Here is a 16,665-nt window from a genome sequence, read left to right as displayed (position 1 = left end):
TACTATGAGTTCCTTGACGTGTATTGCACAACCACACCAAGCGTATCTCCTAACAGTATTTTACAGATTTATGGTTCCAGCAATTCACTCATGCATTAGAGAATTGATGGATGATTTAGAGTAAGAGAATGATGGAGAATTATGTTGTTGTTCTTTTTTGTGTGTCCAACTAATGCCCAAATGCCAAGCATTTATAGTGCATTATATGACCCTTCATATGAGAGAAAACACCCCTTTGATTTGAAACAATGTTATGGTTCATTAAACATCCCTTTGTCAAAGGTTATAATCATATACACTTGAATCAATGCAAAGGTTCATTAAGCACCCTTTTGCCAAAGATTATAATCATATACATTTCAATCAATGCAAATGTTCATTAAGCATCTCTTTGCGAAAAGTTCCAATGTATATGAATGATTCCCATGAAGAGTTACAACTTTTGATTTAAAGTGATTCCATTATTTTGGAAATCACCAACAATCCCCCACCATTTTCAAAATACTAAATCACATAAATCCGAAAATTTCATGCCTTCAGATAATGGTATCTCGCGATTTGAACCATTACTTAGTAAGTTAAGTTTTCGCTCATTCCCAAATAGTATGGTAGGCAAGCTTTGAACCAACTATTCATTAGAACAAGTGTGCATAACTTACACATAGAATCTCGGTACCATTGATAAAGAGACTTGTAAGATGACACATTAAGAAAGCCTTGTGTCATATATCCCTTTTCATGAGAATTTAAGAGCAAACCCTTGAACTCCGTGAAGCGGCCAAACTTCATTCTCACATAGGTAGACTATATCGGAAATGCCCCATAAGTATGCATTCCAGCAAATATATGCTATATGTCCATTAAGAGGAAAACCTCATCCTACCCTTTTTCTTCTTATGGTCCAAGTACTTTTTCCCCTTGGGATGTATCTATTGTCAAGTACTTCAATTACTCTAATAGTGTACTTTCACCATTGAACCCAAGACTTGATGCTACTCAAGTGTGGGTTGAGTTTCCACCATTGGTAATCAATTAGATTTGGGTTTGTACCACATCCCTAATAATGTCTTCAATGTATTCAACATCATTTTCCAAAGACATCATTCCTTGTCAATCATTTCGTCAAATAATTGCAAGATTTTCTTTTAACTTTTATAAACTTTGAATATTCAATTCTTCACATAGATTTTGTATTCTCATAACTATGTTTATGGATCAACTTATATACTCTTGATAGTATTCACCAACTGTCATCAAACCATGACACACTTTTGTCAATTGAGTATATTGTAATAATGCACAAACTTTTATGTCATTACACCTTTGCTATAACAATATTTAACATGCATTTCAATTTGAACTTCAACTTTTCTTTTATATCTAGCCAAGATATATCATACATTGAATGCATTAAACATACATAGCAAAATAAAAATTGATCATAAAAGAATGTCATAACCAAACTTCATAAGATGGGATTAAACATGTAAGTCATATACTCCACATAAAATTAAATATAACACAATCATTTTGATCTTAGTTATCATATAACTAATACATATATCATAAACTCATTGTGTTAAATTCAAGTTTATGTTTAAATATGTTCAATACTAAATTTCAATAAACAATGACATAGAAGAATAAACAATGAACCAAAATCATTAATATTTTCTATGACTTTCTTCCATGAACATATATCAACTTACAATAATTCAAAACATACCCAAATTATTTTAATATCATGATAAACAAGAAATTAACCATTACTTTTCATATTATCATGTACATATAATATCAACACAATACTAATGATAATAATCTCTTACACAAAGTAAATAATATCATTAAAGCAACCACTTGATATTTTGGCAATTTATCTACACTACTTTCATAAATAAAATAGTGTTTAAACATTTTTAACGTATTACTATACTCATCAAAATTCATATACTTGAACAATTTCTAAATCATGCATATATATGTCACCACATGTTAAATCTAACATATTCATATTTTACTTAGATACTATACACATGCATTTAGAACACTAAATATTTCATAATACGTCATCACCTATATGGATATTATCTCATGTTCAAATTAACATTAAACAGATTTCAAACGATAAATTTTATACATATCAAAATTTATCATGCATATATTATCTACAACCACATGTAAATTTAACATAAACACATCACATATGAAATATTTATCCATAAATTTCCATAACATATATTCATAAAAGGAATTTGTTTACCGTTCACCGTAGTCATGAATGAAAATGTAAGCTTTCATCTCACCCAAAATTGCAGCCATTAATCACAAGTAAATCATAAATCGAACCTAAAGATTGTTGGAACTTGTGTTGGGGGTCTGCTGCAATAACTTGACCAAGAAGATGATGAAGATGACTATGATGAAGTGTGCACATAAATTCCAAAGATTTGTTGTATATCTTGATTGTTGGGAAGATGCTGTTGTACTTGAAACCTGAAAAGATTAATGGTTATGCATGCAAACTCAAAGCGTATGGGGTTGTCATACTAACCTTTAGGTTCGATTCGCCCCCACCAATAACTGTATATTGGATGCAATAAGGAATGACCGGCGAATCCCCTTCAGGATACTATGAGTTCCTTGACGTGTATTGCACAACCACACCAAGCGTATCTCCTAACAGTATTTTACAGATTTATGGTTCCAGCAATTCACTCATGCATTAGAGAATTGATGGATGATTTAGAGTAAGAGAATGATGGAGAATTATGTTGTTGTTCTTTTTTGTGTGTCCAACTAATGCCCAAATGCCAAGCATTTATAGTGCATTATATGACCCTTCATATGAGAGAAAACACCCCTTTGATTTGAAACAATGTTATGGTTCATTAAACATCCCTTTGTCAAAGGTTATAATCATATACACTTGAATCAATGCAAAGGTTCATTAAGCACCCTTTTGCCAAAGGTTATAATCATATACATTTGAATCAATGCAAATGTTCATTAATCATCTCTTTGCGAAAAGTTCCAATGTATATGAATGATTCCCATGAAGAGTTACAACTTTTGATTTAAAGTGATTCCATTATTTTGGAAATCACCAACAAACTATGATTTGTGGGCTGTCAAAATGAAAACTTATTTGAGAGCTCAAAGTTTATGGGATGTGGTTGAAAATGGCAGCAACCCACCACCTCTCCCAAACAACCCAACATTAGCTCAAATAAGAAATCATAGTGATGAAGTGGCAAAAGAAGGTAGAGCTCTTGCCATAATACATGCAACTCTACATGATGATATTTTTATCAAGATTTTGAATCTTGAAATAGCAAAAGAAGCTTGGAACAAGCTAAAAGAGGAGTACCAAGGAAGTGAAAGAACAAAGAAAATGAAAGTGCTGAACTTGAGAAGAGAGTTTGAAGCACTAAAAATGAAAGAAACTGAAACTGTTAGAGAGTTTTCTGACAAAATTTCTAAAGTTGTTACACAAATCAGATTGTTGGGAGAAGATCTCAGTGATCAAAGAGTTGTGGAAAAAATAGTGGTGTGTCTTCCAGAGATGATTGAAGCAAAAATTTCATCTCTTGAAGAAAATAAGAATTTTTCTGAAATCACATTTGCAGAGCTTGTTAATGCTTTGCAAGCTTCTGAACAAAGAAGATCTTTAAGGATGGAAGAAAATGTTGAAGGTGCTTTTTTGGCTAGCAACAAAGGCAAAAACCAAAGCTTTAAAAGTTTTGGGAAAAAGAAGTTTCCACCTTGTCCACATTGCAAAAAAGATACTCATTTAGATAAGTTTTGTTGGTACAGGCCAGGAGTTAAATGTAGAGCTTGTAACCAACTTGGTCATGTGGAGAAGGTTTGCAAAAAAAAAAAAAACCAGCAGGAACAACAAGCCCAAGTTGTTGAGCACCACCAAGAAGATGAGGAGCAATTGTTTAAGGCTTCTTGCTATTTAGCATATAGTAGCAAAGAAACATGGCTAATAGATAGTGGATGCACCAATCATATGACTAACAATGTCAGTTTGTTTAAAGAACTTGATGAATCCTTTTACTCCAAAGTTGTCATTGGCAATGGACAACATGTCGAGGTCAAAGGCAAAGGAGTTGTGGCTGTTGAAACTCTCTCAGGTATAAAATATATTTCGGATGTTTTATTTGTACCTGAGATAAATCAAAGTCTTTTGAGTGTTGGACAAATGATGGAGAAAAATTATTCTTTGCTTTTTAAGGATATGAAATGCACTATTTTTGATCCTTCTGGAACTAAATTAATGATTGTTGAAATGAGAGGCAAAAGCTTTCCAGTAGAGTGGAAGCAAACATCCTTGCGTGTTTTTCCAAGTAGAGTTGAAGCGAGTTTTTCAGCTCAAAAAAGGGGAATTTTGGATGACAATTATGCTAGATGCAATATTGCTATGTTAGAGACTGCAAGGTATACTGAAGCTGCTAATTTTGAGGGCTGTAAAGTTACCATGCAGGAGGAGAAAAAGATTATTGAGAAGGATGTTGGTTGTAATGTTGTTGATGCCTTTGTGCATGACTTATGTGTTTTTCAAAATAAAAGTGGTGACGATGTCAAGACTACATTTGATTCTGTTTTTTCATTTGGTCATGTTGTGTATGTTTGGAGTTTGAAGAAGCAAGAAGGGATCACCCAATCATCAACTAAAGCTGAGTGTGTTTCCGCTGCAATAGATCAAAAAACTTGGCCAATGAAGTTTTGTCAGATGAAGGTTGGAAAGATGAGACCAATGCTTGGAGTTTTTTCAAGAAAAATATCAAGGAGGAGTGTTGGAGATTGATATTTTTCTGTCATTAATTAATTGTGTGTTGCTGTTTTTTCTGTCATAATTAAATGTTGCTTGTTTAAGTTAGTGTCATAATTAGATTGTTGCTTATTTAGTAAGTAAAGCAGTCCTAGCAGTCCTAGTTAATGATGCCTAGTGTTCTTAAGTAATGATGACTAGTGCTTAAGAGTAGATTTAGTGCAGATTTTATGTTTAGTCTTACAAGCAAGCTTATGGCTTGGCTCTATATATTTGTAGTGTATGCTTAAGTTTAATGTATCAAAGTATCTTAGCTTTTAGTACTTTGTTCTCAAAACTTTATTATCTTTTGATTTTCTGGTTTTTTCTTCTTTCTTCTCCACCATTTTGAACCTTAATTTTCTGTCTTGAGCTTATTGCTTCTGCTGCCTTTGCAAAAGCTAACACCAACATACAAGTTTAGAAACGTAGTCAACTGAGTTAAGAAATTTAATTCATACTTCTTATTGGACAGAATTTGATGAGTTGAGAAAAAAGAGAGTAGTATGTGTAAAAGCTGAAATACATAGTCAACCTTTGAGAGAAAACTACTGCTGTGAACTTTCTTGGCGTGTGTTGCAGTCAAGAGTTAAGAAAGCAATATCTGCTGACTGATGAGTACTCATACGTCGAATGAATGGATTCTAATTTTAATTTCTAAAGCTATGTTTCGCAAGGCCAATTTTTTACTTATAAACTCAAAGGACCAAAATAATTCTGTCTAACTAATAACTTTTTTTCCTCACGAGCTTATAATATTTTCCTCATGAGCATATAACATTTGTAAACTAACCCGCTAGGATTTAGATTAACTATAGAGAGACTTAAATACACTAACCTCTGTTCACCTTAGCTCCTTTAAATTGATGTTAGAGAAAGAAAACAGAAGAATCATAAAAGACATTCTCCGTGGAAGATCTTTTGTGAACCTGAAGTCCATTTGTTACTATTAAAGATTCAAGTTTATTAATCTTGTTGATAAACTTCGGTTATGTAATTTTCTTAGAGCATTATATTTTTTTCTCACACTGGCTTGTTGAAGCTACGTAAAACACACACACACATAAGAAAAAAAAAATAATTAGCTAACACAAAATGACAAAGTTGTTCCAAATAAATGAGCACGCATAGACGTTATTATACAATCGTGCTTAAGGATATATTGTATAAATGAAAATTGAAAACAATTGAACTCGTTACATACAGATGTTGCCATGGCAATAGACAAATGAAGTAATATATCATACAATAATGAATAAGTTAACTTTAGCCACCTCTATTTTTAGCTCTGAGAGGCTAGGCTTGAAATGCTCCCAACATTCAGCAGTCTCTTGGTCACATATTAAATGCTCTAAACTCACGAGTTTTGTGATGGACTCTGGCAGTGTGTGTGATGAGAAACCAGTCATGTGAAGCTCTTTCAGATTATGCAAGTTTCCAATTTCTTCTGGTAAACTGTGAAGGCTTGCGCAACCTGATATATCAAGAAAATGTAGCTCACTAAGCCTTCCAATTGAAGTTGGTATCTCCTCCAACTCGGCACAGGAACTAAGTCTCAACACTTTCAGACTCATGAGGTTTCCAATTTCTTGGGGCAGCATTCGAAAAGCAATACACCTTGTGATACTAAGCTTCTTGAAGGAACTAATATCACAGAGCCCGGAAGGAAGTGTCACTAAATCTTTGCAATAATCAACGCATAATTCTTCTAGATTTGGGAGTACCTCCGAAATTGAAACTGTGTCGCTTTGAAAAGCTTGTCTCGTTTCGCAAAAGTAAAGGGACAATTTTCGCAGATTAATCAATTTGCAAAGTGAAGGAACTGAAACCTGGTGCAATCTGATTTTTCTAAGGTTTGGTAGACAACCAAGAAACTCAAAATTGTCTAACTTAGCACAGAGGAAACCTTTATAATTGGTAATTATCAAAACCTTTAGTTTAGTCATTTTCTTTATGCACTCTGGTAAGGTGAACTTATCAGTATGGAGGTTCAAGATCAGCACCTCAACCTGTTCAACTTTTACAACATTGCTCCAATCTGGAGTCACCATTTTGTCTGCAAAAACAACATTTCATTTGGTGTCAAGAGTGAAAATAGTAGATATGTGTCAGTGTGTGCAATTGTATACGCGTTTTAGAGTAGAGAGGTTAACTGACCAGTTGATATGGACAATGTGCGCGCAATTGTATTTTGCTGGTTCTGTTGATCCCAACTATCTTCCTTCATGTTGAAAATCAACCTTGTCCTTTGTTCATATGGTTCCTGTCTGGCTTGATGGATAGCTATCTCCTTAAGAAGGTCATGTTGAGTAAGGAAATAGTGGTTGTAGTAATTATCAACGTGACTTGTCACTTCCCTGATTAATGAGCAAATGTTATAAGTATATACATAACCATAATATAATCTTTATATTAACATTTTCTGTTTCTTGACCGACATGATTGTTATAAAACTGTGATTCAACAATTTTTAACCTTGATTCTCTGTTATATCAAGAATTGCAACATCAAATAAAAACCATAAGTATGACTAAAAGAATGAAAAGTAGCTAGTTAATGTACCTTGAAACTACAAGATTAACCAGATGCAGGTTGTCTAACTCATGAACCAAGTTCATTCCATCTACGTTGTCGTCGTCTAGGCCGTTCAGTTCTGTCCACATGTCAATGAGGGCAGCCACAGGTATTTTTTTGTCTTCAAAGAATAATCCAAGGTCCATGAAGCACTCCTTGATGATTGAATTACCTTCCAATGCATCCTCCAAAACGTTTTGCAGGCATTTACGCAACTCGTCATTAGAATCAACAATAGAACGACCTTTAGACAACAAGTTCACCATTTTTTTCCACACCGCAAATGGTTGTCCACGGAGTGACCCCCCAATCAATTTAAGGGCCAATGGAGAACCCCAACAACATTTTGCTACCTGCAATTGAGTGCAATCAACTAAGTTAGCTTTGTGGTTTTGATCATATTGACAATTTTAGTATAAGTAAACCACCAAAACTTTTTGTCATTATATAAGAAAACAAACCTGTTTGTGACAAAATGTTAAGACTAATGGGATGAATATAACAAACCTGTTTTACATATTTTTCAGCAGGAACATAAGTTACTCTTGTTGCATCATTTGGTAATGCAAAGCTACCCAAAAGGGTAACTGCGTCATCATCTCTAAGCGGCTTTAAGAATAGTGAAGTACTAAACCGGGGAAACTCAACTCTAGAAGTTATCAAAATTTTACAATCTGGAACTTGAACCTTAAAGTCCTCAACAAAGGATTCTGAGCCTGGGCAAACATTATCCAGAACCAACATCATTGGACAACTTTCCCCAATTTTGGTCAGCAAACTTCTCAAGTGTTTAACTGCATCATCATCGTCTATGAGGCAAGGCTCATCATGTCCACAATGTCGAAACAATGTCTGCACAATGTTCTTCAAATTTGGAGTTTTTGACACAGTGAAGAACAGTATATTTTCCCCAAATTTACCTAGTCCAAACAAGCAAATAAGATTCTTAAATATCATGTTTCACGTCGTTTGCAAAAAAGACTTGTCATTATGAATGAATGGGTTTGGTTTCAGAAAAGTGTACAATTACATTTTGAGCAGCAATATCAGAGTTATTGAAGTCTCCACAACAACAGAAGTTAGTTAGTTAGTTAGTTAGTTAGGTAAGAGTTTTATTAAGCACCGGCGCATATATAGACATCTGACACAATCTTGGCACACATATATACACACTTTCAATAAAAATAAAAAGTGTAGATAGAGAGTTATATTATGCGTGTTACCTCTAACTTTGTCATCCCAACAGAGCAACGTAGCCAAAGTAGTTTTCCCAGATCCAGCCAAACCAGTTAAAACATGTACAGACACACCGCTACCGAGTAACCAACTCTTCAACTGATTCAAAGGAAAATCCAATCCAACAGTGAGATCAGCTTTTACAGGAGCATCACATAACCTCTTGAATTGTCTCCCCTCCTGCCTATCTTCCAATATAGACAGTACCTTTTTAACATCCCTTGCCGTGTTCATCGGAGTAACAAGACTACTGGATCTAGCAATTTTCTCTTCTTTATCATAAATCTCTCCTTGGAAACAAGGTAAACAACAACATTTCCACCATGGGACTTTGGAGTGTTTGTTTACTGCATCTTTCCCTTGTTTCAGTTCATCTAGAACCATCTCTGTTTCTTCCGTCGGACGACCCGATCTCTCGTCTAATAGTCTCATTTCTTCAGCTGCTGGTGTGATCCGATCCACAAGAGAGTCGAGGTTTTTGCGTGAGGTTTTGAACATGAAAGCTTTGGATATCTGGTTTGTGACCGGTTGCATCCCTTCTTGAACAACTGCGCCAAGAAATGCCCCTCCAATCAACTCTCCTGCCATAATTGGATATGAAATGAAATCAAATCAACAGCTCTTGATGAAGAAACTTTTCAGTTCAATGATTTCTCTAGGTTTTGATATTGTTCTTTTTCCTCTCAAGTTCATTGAAACTAATATAATATGAGAAGGTAGCTTCTAGGAAATTCTTGGCTAGTATTGTTACTAGTGAAAGATTAAAGATATCTTTATTTTATGGCAGAATTTCTTAAGAATTAAGAAAAAAGAGACCCACGAGTGTGAAAGCTCATAACATAGTCAACTCATTAGCATAGTCAGCTCATAACATAGTCAACTCATTAACATTTCTTAAGAATTTCTTAAACAAGTCTATTAAGAATTTCTTAATATATAGTATGGTACCAATGTTCTCGGAATCTATGATAAGACCACGTTTGAATGTTTCATCTTTTGTAGCTGGAACTGGAATATCTCCAATTATCCATTAACAAACTTCACTTTGTTCTTTGAAAACAGCACCTTCTTTTTGTTATTTTGACTCATTCAATGGAGTAGCAATAAAGACTTACCATGCTTTGGGTATTCTCCAACGTCACACTTTTTGAGCCAACTTGCTTAACTAACTTGGAACATCCATAGAGCAATATATATCTTCTTCTTCTTTCTTTTTTTTTTTTTTTTTGTTGAAGGAATAGAGTAATATATATCTTAAAACTATCAAATATTGTTAGAAGAGCAACTCATAAAAGAATAAAGCAACATAAATAGCAAACAATGGAACAATAGTTTGTTTGCACAAATTGGCCAACTGTGCGTACCTTGTTGTAAAATACGCTTGGATCTCATCCCAAAATCTAACTCAAAGGATGAGGGTACTCGCACATATTTATACACTCAATAGTTGTGGGACTAGAAACAAACTACAAACAACTTCAACACCCACCCTCAAGCCTAGCATGGGTCTGGGTCCAATTCACTCATTACGTTACATAACCCAACTCGGATACCCTATTGGGTCATGAGGGGAGCCCGGGGGACCACCCATATATAGGCTCGAGAACCTGAGCAATGTGGGACGAGAAACAAGCTACAAATAACTTCAAAACCAACTTCAACATTTGTGACAATAAAGTTGCAAGTTCTGTATATTACTTGAATGAATTACAGTTCGTGATGCTTCGCTCCTTGCTCCTCTTTTGTGCCTATAAGAGTCATACTCAATAAAAATATAAATAACTGCTCAACAAACTATTTCTTCAAAATTAGTGGCTATTTCAAATTGTGGTAATCTTGTTTATCTTACACAAGATATGTTGCATCTTTGCCACACATTTTTTATTTTATTTGTCAACAATCAGAATTAAAACGAAGGAAGATAAAATTCAAAGGGGATAACTAAGGAAAACAATCCAACAATGTATTGTCAATGATGATAAGAAATCATATAGGATGTTTAGTCCACTTTTAGAGTCATTTTACAGATACAGTTGTTAATTTATGTGTGTTTTAGTTGCGTTTTGTAAAAGAATCGTTCAAAAATTATGAAAGAGCAAAAATGGGAAAAATACCTTGAAACATGCCAAAATCACCCTAACCAGAAAACTTTGTGACTGTACTATGCTTATTACAAGTTTTATAATGTTAATTCTTGGGGTATAGTCTTTACAGACGTTTTGGTGAAAAGAAAGAGGACGATGAATGAAGAAAAGCAGAAGAATCAACTACTACCTAACTCGTGCCGCGTACTACGAGTCACGTGTCACGACATTAAAGGAATTAAGAGGTATTTCGTCACTGCACTTGCATCTCAGACCATAAGATCGCATTGTGGGAGCTAGAAAGAATCAAAAGAGTCCCGTCACTGCTTAACTTGCATTGCATGCTAAGAGCCACGCTTCACGACAACTAGTTATGAAAGGGACTGCAAATAGAAATGTTTTCACTTATTTAGGCGGGCTAGTGGTATGTTGGTGATTTCCAAAATAATGGAATCACTTTAGAACCAAAAGTTGTAACTCTTCATGGAAATCATTCATATACATTGAAACATTATTATTTATTGATAGATAATGAACCATGACATTGATTCAAGTGTATATGGTTATAACATTTGGCAAAAGGGTGCTTAATGAACCATAACATTGATTCAAGTTTATATGATCATAACCTTTGGCAAATGGGTGCTTAATGTGAAGAGTCATATAATGCACTATAAATGTTTGGCATTTGGGCATTAGTTTGACACAGCAAAAACACACAATTTTGGACAGAATTTTGTTACATTAACAACATAATTCTTCATCAATTCTCTTACTCTAATTCTCTTACTCTTAATATTATTCTTAGTGCCTTTTTTGCATCTACGAATGTCCATAAATTGATCTCGATCAGAATGAGTACTAACCCTAACTTTGTTGGCTGGACTTATTTTAATGGTTCTACTATTTGATAAGATTTAGACATAAACTATAAAACTAATGATAGTTGTTACTTAACTTGGCGTTCTTAAATCTTCAAGGGTTATCAGCTTCACCCAGAGGCAATAACCATTGAAGAGAGTAAGTGACCTAGACATTGGTTTATTATTTAGATCAAATGTATTAAAATCTAGTAATTAGTCCAAACCGTGTTCATAGTTTTTAGTTACCGAACAATTCATAGAAGGGAATCGAATTGACCTAATCATTTTCCTTACCTTGATCATATTTTTAAGCAACAAACAACCAAAGTATTAACAAGAAATTTTTAAATATATACAACTAGGGAACTACGGAAACATGAGCCGACATTTCAGCTTCTCACAATCATTTGCAACACCACAAAGGAACATATATTATTAGAAACTAAACAAAGAAAAACAAATTGGGAGGACCAGACCAAACCCAAGGGAACAAACATTGTAGACAACTGCCTCGTTAAAAACCTTACCAGGAAAACTCAGTGTGATAAAACCTGGTGAAGGAAAAAAGAGTGCAGTGCATTTATTGAATACATAAAATTCTAATGTAATTTGAAATTAGAAGATCACATTTTGTATCATACCTATTTTAAGAAACAAAGAAGCAAAGTATATACAACAAATAAGAGGTCTTAGGAGATCATTTACTGAAGCCAATTTAAGTTAACATCAATATGAGGAACCTCTATCTTCATATTGGGAAGCATAAGCTGAAAATCTTCCCATGAAGCAGCCGTCTCTTCATCGCAGGTTATCGTCTTCAAGTTCTGAAGATTGACAACTGAGAATGGCAATTCAATACTTGCACAACTTGCCATGTACAGATCTCTTAGATTGCAAAGATTACCAAATTCCTCAGGTAAACTAGAAAGGCTTATGCAGTTTGAGATGTCAAGATGTCTTAAATTTAAAAGCTTTCCAATGGAATTCGGTATCACTTTCAAATCAGTACAGGAGCTGAGCCTTAGAAGTTCTAAATATTTCAATTGTCCGATATCTTGGGGAAGTTCAGAAAGTTTGTGGCAATTAGTAACACTGAGTTTCTTTATTGAGATGACATCACATATACCAGTAGGAAATCTCACCATATCTTTGCAGTAATCAATGTTCAATTCTTCTAGATATGGAAATGCATCTGAAATTAGGGTGCTACCCTTTCCGAAAGCCAGTCTTGTATTACACATGTAAAGTGATAGTTTTCTCAGACTCTTCAATGTACCGAAGGAAGGAACAGAAATTCGCTCCAGTCTGATTCTTTTCAGGTTGTGTAAAGAGTCAAGTAGCTCAAAGTTATTCAGTTCAGAAGGATGGAAACCGTAGTTTGTGATTATCAGAACTTTTAGTTTACTCATTTTCTCCAGTAACTTGGGAAGTATGTACTGCTTGGTATGAAGATTTAAAATTAAAACCTCGACCTGAGCTGGTTGCATTTGGGACCAATCTGGCGCACAAGTTTCATCTGCAAACAAGATCAATTGTTGGAAAATAATGAATGAAGATTACAGCATGTTTTTTAATTTCACTTTTTAGTTTTATGTAAGTGAATAAAATTTAGATGAAGGTACAAATATTACTAACCAGTTGATACAGACAATATGCGGGGAGCGAGTTGTTGCAGATTTTGCTTAACACACAATGTCAGAAGTTTTGACAATATAGAAGTCATCAGGCTTTGATGCTTCTCCTCGAAATACCGTTCAAGTTTGTTTTCATTCATGTCAATAATTAGTCTATCAATTGGTTCTTTGATGCATTGGTAAATTCCAAGATCTCTTAGAAGATCATGAAGGATGATGAAATGGTTATTGTAGTTGTAATTGTCTGCGTCACTTGCATTTTTTCTATTATATGAGCAGAGGTTAATTGCTTAATTAAGATAAAAAATTCTCACACAAGATTTCTGTATAATATCATTCTTGTTATATATTTAAGTATCTAAGTTAGCCTAGAAAAATATATAATTGTCATTGTACCTTGCTATTATGACATTAGCCAGATTCATGGAGCCTAATTTGTTGATGATTTCCATTGCTTCTATTCCATTGTCATCCAGTTCATACAACTCAGCCCACATATAAATGAGAGCAGCAACAGGAATTCTATGGTCTTCGGGAAATAAGGCTAGGTCCATGAAGCACTCCTTGATTATGAGATTATCTTCGAAAACATCAAAGATCTTTTGGAGGCGAGTAAGTAATTCAGTATTAGAATCAAGAATGGAATGACCTTGTGACAGTTCCTTCACAATCTTTGTCCACAAGTCATAAGGTCGATTTCTGAGTGATGTAGTAATCACTTTAATCGTAAGTGGTAAACCTTTGCAACTTCTTACAACCTGTATTTGAGTGCAAGCAAATATGGTCAGTAAATCAATGGATTATGACTTAAGCACCCTTTATGTGAATAAATGATAGGTCTGTTTAACAAAAAAGAAGTTCCAAATGATTATGTACAATCTTGCTGTATCTATATCAAATCAGTGATATCAATAGCGGATTACTGGAAATAGCTGAACGTCAAAAATACGTCTATCTTACATGCAGATTCTTCACTTTTAATATTTTTTAAAATCCTTAACTACTCTTTTCTCCACTATTGCAGCTACATCACCTAGCAGGAACTTGAAGCCACTATTGCCCTAATAGCGAAACTGGATTGCATCACGGTTTTCATAATGGATTCATCGAAATCCTCTCTGATTTAGCCTTATCACCGCTATGTGACAACACTATCTTAATGAACAACTTCAGACAAAAACAATTATAGATAACATCATATGTAAGAACGAGTACCTTTTCCACAAGATCTCTGTCGACAATATTTGAACCATTTTTCTCCATCTGAGCATAGTGGCAGAAAAGTATTGATGCATCTTCATGAACAAGAGGTTTTAAGATACATGTTGTGCTAAGTCTTCGGAATGCAACCCTTGAAGTCACTAGAATTTTGAAATCTGATGCCTGGAATTGAAGTTTCTCAACGAAGGTTTCTGAGTTCGGCCAAACATCATCCAGAACCAACAATAGTGGACTTCCCTCAAATTTTTTCAGCAAAAGCTCCAATCTATGGACAGCATCTTCATCACTTTGAAATTCAGGCCCTGGATATCCACAATGTTCAAATATTCTCTCTACAATAGTCTTCAACATGGGTGTTTTCGATAAGGTGACAAATATAATATTTTCCTTGAATTTTCCTATTAAAACAAAAGACAATTGTAAGACCAGAGAATTTGATGCCTTGTACCATTTCAAAATGCATGTGTATAAGGTAACCATCATTATGTTCATGTGCTACCACAAAATAATAGATTACTACATTTAACAAGTCAGCCCAAAATTATCAAGCATGAGAAAACCAAAGAAGATTTTACCACTTACCCTTGATTTGTTCATCCCAACAAAGATTTGTAGCCAAAGTGGTTTTTCCCAACCCTCCCAAACCAGTCAATACAAGGGTTGAACTTCCATCTCTCAATAGCTCCATTTTCAACTTGTTAAATGGTACATCAATCCCAACAATGAATTCTGGATTTTCAGGAACACCAAAAGCACCCTTGAATATTGGTGGTCCAGCTTCATTGAATTTTTGTTCAAAATTTTCCTTGTTAAGAAGCTCAAGAATTTCTCTAGCCTTGTAAAGTGTCTCTTTAACATCATTTACAGTAAGATATTGGTTATCATCAACAACATAGGAATCATTCCTGAGCCAAGAGAAACAATTGTTCAAGCAAGAATTCTTGCATGCACTATCTTGTGCAACATTTTCTTCTATTAGAGTGTTAATTTCTTTGCTGGGGTGATCCATGTTTTCATTGTATTGCTTTATGTCTTGAATCACAGTAGTTAAACCCTTTAAGGTTGACCTCAACAATCTCCTTATACTTTGATTCTTTCTACCTTTTTCAACAATTTGAGATGTCTTGTTCAAGATATCTTGATATCGTGTTGAAAGGGCAACAAACTGTGTCGTGTCAACCATGATTATGTTTCCTTCCCTTGAAAAAGGAACACAAAGTAAGTATTTATGATTTTAAAAGACATTTTTTTTAATAAAAAATCTACTGAATTAAAAAAGAAAAACTATTAAAAAAATAATAAAAATCCACGTTAGCATTATTAAAAACCACATGGCAGTACCACATCACTTGACATGTACATGTCAGCATCCATAGAGAGGAGTTAATGGTTGGGACTATTTGCATGGTTGAAATTTTTTTTGGGTCCAAAACTCTTAAGGTGCGTTTTGTTTCAAGTTTACTAAACTTATTCTTAGAAATGTTTTTTTTTGGTCAAGTAGTCTAGTGATTAGACCTCACACATTTTAATTGTGGAGAAGTGGGGTGTTCAAGGTTTGAACCCGACCCCTACATATAATATGCAATATCCTTATCAACTGAGCAAATTTCACGAGATTATAAAGAAGGGTTTTATTCCAATGCATTTTAATAAAAATGTTTGATTAATATTTATTTATTCTCTGGAACCATTATACTAGGAAAGTTAATGGGTAGTAACACATTAATTTATTCTCATGTTCATGAGAACTTTTATTCCTACCATTTTTTATAGGAATGTTTTTCTATCATAGGAATCTTTTATACCCAAGAATAAAATTTAAAAAACTTGTAACAAACATTAAAATATATATTTCTATCATTTTATTCTTAAGAATATATAAATATGACTTGAAACAAACACACTCTTAGAAATATTTTGGGGTACTAGAACAAAAAATTGGTACTCCTATTTAAGTGGACCATTTACTAATGGAAAATGTTAATTGGTACTCCTATATTAGTTAAAGAAACTAATATAAAAATTTTACATTTAGAAGTGGAGAAAAGTAGAATGTTTGATTTTATGAAATTCGAAAAAGTTATTTTTAATGAATTTTTTTTAAAACTTTCTTAACTAGTATCATGGGGCACTAGTTAGTATGACTCTTTACTTATTTAACCTAAGATTTTAATAACTTTTAATGTTTTTTTTTTAGATTTTTATGATCAAGAATTGTAATTAGTATGGATAAATCA

General features: G+C 33.9%; 3 protein-coding genes across 3 annotated transcripts; 1 reads left to right on the top strand and 2 right to left on the bottom strand.

Annotated features, from left to right (window-relative positions):
- Nucleotides 1-3,074: 3,074 nt before the first annotated feature.
- On the top strand, nt 3,075-5,114 carry LOC146900973 (uncharacterized). Its single transcript, XM_085733789.1, has one exon. It carries the CDS (start codon nt 3,137-3,139, stop codon nt 4,811-4,813), a length of 1,677 nt encoding a protein of 558 aa, XP_085589915.1. The 5' UTR covers nt 3,075-3,136; the 3' UTR covers nt 4,814-5,114.
- An 809-nt stretch (nt 5,115-5,923) lies between these two features.
- LOC146900972 (putative disease resistance protein At5g66900) lies at nt 5,924-9,533 on the bottom strand. The gene is made up of 5 exons (XM_085733788.1): nt 8,614-9,533; nt 7,898-8,310; nt 7,379-7,743; nt 6,974-7,173; nt 5,924-6,872 (listed from the first exon to the last, which is right to left on the bottom strand). Exons 1-5 carry the CDS (start codon nt 9,212-9,214, stop codon nt 6,058-6,060), a joined length of 2,394 nt encoding a protein of 797 aa, XP_085589914.1. The 5' UTR covers nt 9,215-9,533; the 3' UTR covers nt 5,924-6,057.
- A 2,446-nt stretch (nt 9,534-11,979) lies between these two features.
- LOC146900971 (putative disease resistance protein At5g66900) lies at nt 11,980-15,650 on the bottom strand. Its single transcript, XM_085733787.1, has 5 exons — nt 15,011-15,650; nt 14,423-14,826; nt 13,604-13,965; nt 13,209-13,471; nt 11,980-13,089 (listed from the first exon to the last, which is right to left on the bottom strand). Exons 1-5 carry the CDS (start codon nt 15,609-15,611, stop codon nt 12,275-12,277), a joined length of 2,445 nt encoding a protein of 814 aa, XP_085589913.1. The 5' UTR covers nt 15,612-15,650; the 3' UTR covers nt 11,980-12,274.
- Between the last annotated feature and the right edge of the window lie 1,015 nt (nt 15,651-16,665).

Source organism: Medicago sativa, chromosome 8, assembly GCF_051527215.1.
Source record: "Medicago sativa cultivar Bolivia chromosome 8, Bolivia_mono, whole genome shotgun sequence".
In the NCBI taxonomy this organism is placed as follows: domain Eukaryota; kingdom Viridiplantae; phylum Streptophyta; class Magnoliopsida; order Fabales; family Fabaceae; genus Medicago; species Medicago sativa.
Note: the sequence above shows the minus strand (reverse complement) of the source record. Positions and strands in the feature narration are given on the sequence as shown.

What these genes read in the sequence shown, in the direction of transcription:
- LOC146900973 (XM_085733789.1), top strand. Translation starts at nt 3,137, where the DNA reads ATGAAAACTTATTTGAGAGCTCAAAGTTTATGGGATGTGGTTGAAAAT.
- LOC146900972 (XM_085733788.1), bottom strand. Translation starts at nt 9,214, where the DNA reads ATGGCAGGAGAGTTGATTGGAGGGGCATTTCTTGGCGCAGTTGTTCAA. An exon ending in CTGAAAAATATGTAAAACAG is followed by an intron (nt 7,744 to 7,897) that starts GTTTGTTATATT and finishes ACTCAATTGCAG; the next exon opens with GTAGCAAAATGTTGTTGGGG. An exon ending in CACATTGTCCATATCAACTG is followed by an intron (nt 6,873 to 6,973) that starts GTCAGTTAACCT and finishes TTGTTTTTGCAG; the next exon opens with ACAAAATGGTGACTCCAGAT.
- LOC146900971 (XM_085733787.1), bottom strand. Translation starts at nt 15,611, where the DNA reads ATGGTTGACACGACACAGTTTGTTGCCCTTTCAACACGATATCAAGAT. An exon ending in ACAGAGATCTTGTGGAAAAG is followed by an intron (nt 13,966 to 14,422) that starts GTACTCGTTCTT and finishes ACTCAAATACAG; the next exon opens with GTTGTAAGAAGTTGCAAAGG. An exon ending in GCTAATGTCATAATAGCAAG is followed by an intron (nt 13,472 to 13,603) that starts GTACAATGACAA and finishes CTCATATAATAG; the next exon opens with AAAAAATGCAAGTGACGCAG.